The 1,841-nt window shown below is 39.9% G+C and overlaps 1 protein-coding gene across 2 annotated transcripts; it reads right to left on the reverse strand.

Annotated features, from left to right (window-relative positions):
* Positions 1-381: 381 nt before the first annotated feature.
* Positions 382-1,841, reverse strand: LOC133783716 (uncharacterized). Of its 2 annotated transcripts, XM_062223363.1 has the most exons (3): positions 1,448-1,841; positions 1,382-1,402; positions 382-722 (listed from the first exon to the last, which is right to left on the reverse strand). In XM_062223363.1, exons 1-3 carry the CDS (start codon positions 1,641-1,643, stop codon positions 466-468), a joined length of 474 nt encoding a protein of 157 aa, XP_062079347.1. In that variant the 5' UTR covers positions 1,644-1,841; the 3' UTR covers positions 382-465. The 2 variants fall into 2 exon arrangements, 1 of the variants encoding a protein (XP_062079347.1); XR_009870931.1 differs by lacking the exon at positions 1,448-1,841 and having other exon boundaries at positions 1,310-1,402.

Below are 1,841 nucleotides of genomic sequence, written 5' to 3' on the forward strand. Positions count from 1 at the left end.
TCATATTATAAATAGTTCAATTTCATAAAAAGCATCTGTAAATTAATTTAGGATCAGGATGGCTTAGTTTTGTGAAACTATTGTTATATCAACAAAAAAAATTGGTGGATATATGTTGATTTTGTTTGATATATATAGTAATGACTGTTTCATTGCCTCCTAACTTCAAGACAGACAAATACATTGTAATCATCTTTACATTGCTAATGTCATTTTCTTTCAATGGTCTTTATAACTAGAAGACTTATTCTCCTCCAGTCACTGGGATTTTAGTATTGAGAGTTAAAGTAAAATTAGTAATATATTAGTTAACTTTATGTTTCAATTTATCCACTTACCCGCTGGAAGTCTTTAATAAGTTATGGAATAAACCATCTAAAAGAGATGAATAAATTGGATAGAGTAGTTAATAATCATCCAAATCTAAGAACAACAAATATAGTTCTTAAATATGTTTCCACATTATTAAGAATTAGGCAAATACAATGGAAAGCTAAAACTTTCACTACAGAACCTACTACTGCATAAATGAATCACAAAACCCAGCAACTGCAAGCGATAGAGAAACATAGAGAACAAGGAGGAGAGATAAACCTTTGGAGGCTTAAAGGGATAATCCGGAGGAAAATGAATTGAAACAAGGAATACGCCCCCTGCATATGGACTATCAGCAGGCCCCATAATTGTTGCTTGCCAATGGAACATATCCTCAGCCACAGGACCTACAATAATTAAGGCAAACATTTCAACACTTGGTTCAATTCAATTTAATGATTCTTATAATCAGCTTAAACATCCATGAACAAGCAGCAGAACAGAAAATCAAGGATATCTACATCAGCATGCCACTCTTATTAATCAAAAGCACACATGGTTAACACCTTGTAAACATTAAATCAATAAATGAACACCTTAATTGTCAACCGTGCATATGCCAATATTGACAAAAACAGTATTAAATATAATCATCAGATGAAATAGTTTAGTGCTAAAGTACTAGCTCCATTTCTTCTACTACGAAACGGAAAATAAATACATACCTATGATATAGATATATACACACGAAAAGGTAATGCATAAAGCTGATTAACAATATAATCTATGCATATAAGAGCGTTAAAAATATTGGGGCTCAGCTACAAGCTGCCATAGTAACTAAACTGAACCATAATTCACACACCAAGATTACAGAAGAACTCCCCCATTTAAACTGTGAAGTAAAACTACAAAAGATTCAAACTTTTACATACCCAGATAGTTTAAATTGCATTTCACAACAAAAAAAATCAGATATGATAAGAAATCAAACCGAAAAAATCCCAGAAGCCCACTTCATATAAGCTTGAACAATTTCCAAACAGTTAAAGAACAAATCCCAAACCTACACTAGCCCCTCCCTGCACAGCCACTGTCCTTGCCGAGCCCAGCCACCGTCCCTGCCCAAGCCCAGCCACCGTCCCTGCACAGTCGACCCAGACCCAGCTCAGCCCAACCTGAACCCCTCCCTGCACCGTCCTTGCACGATCGATCCCACCCCCTGAGACCCCCGCGCCGTCGAGCCCAGCCAGCCCGGAGAACCCCACTCGCGCGTCGAGCCCTTGAACCCCCAGCCGCTGTCGAGCCCTTGAACCCCTAGGCGACATCGAGCCCAGGCAGAGTGAGAGATGGGAGGACGAAGGAGTGAGAGAGCCGAGTCCCCTGCCTCTGCTTCGAGCCCGCCGCCGTGATCCGGCCACCAGCCGTGACCCATGCACGCCGTCAAAGAGGATGGTTGAGGGCTGGTTTTTGAGTTGAGGAAAAGAATGAGAGAGAGAGAGAGTGAGATTGAGGTTGAGGGATAG

The sequence above is a fragment of the Humulus lupulus genome, chromosome 6 (genome assembly GCF_963169125.1).
Source record: "Humulus lupulus chromosome 6, drHumLupu1.1, whole genome shotgun sequence".
Taxonomy (NCBI): Eukaryota; Viridiplantae; Streptophyta; class Magnoliopsida; order Rosales; family Cannabaceae; genus Humulus; species Humulus lupulus.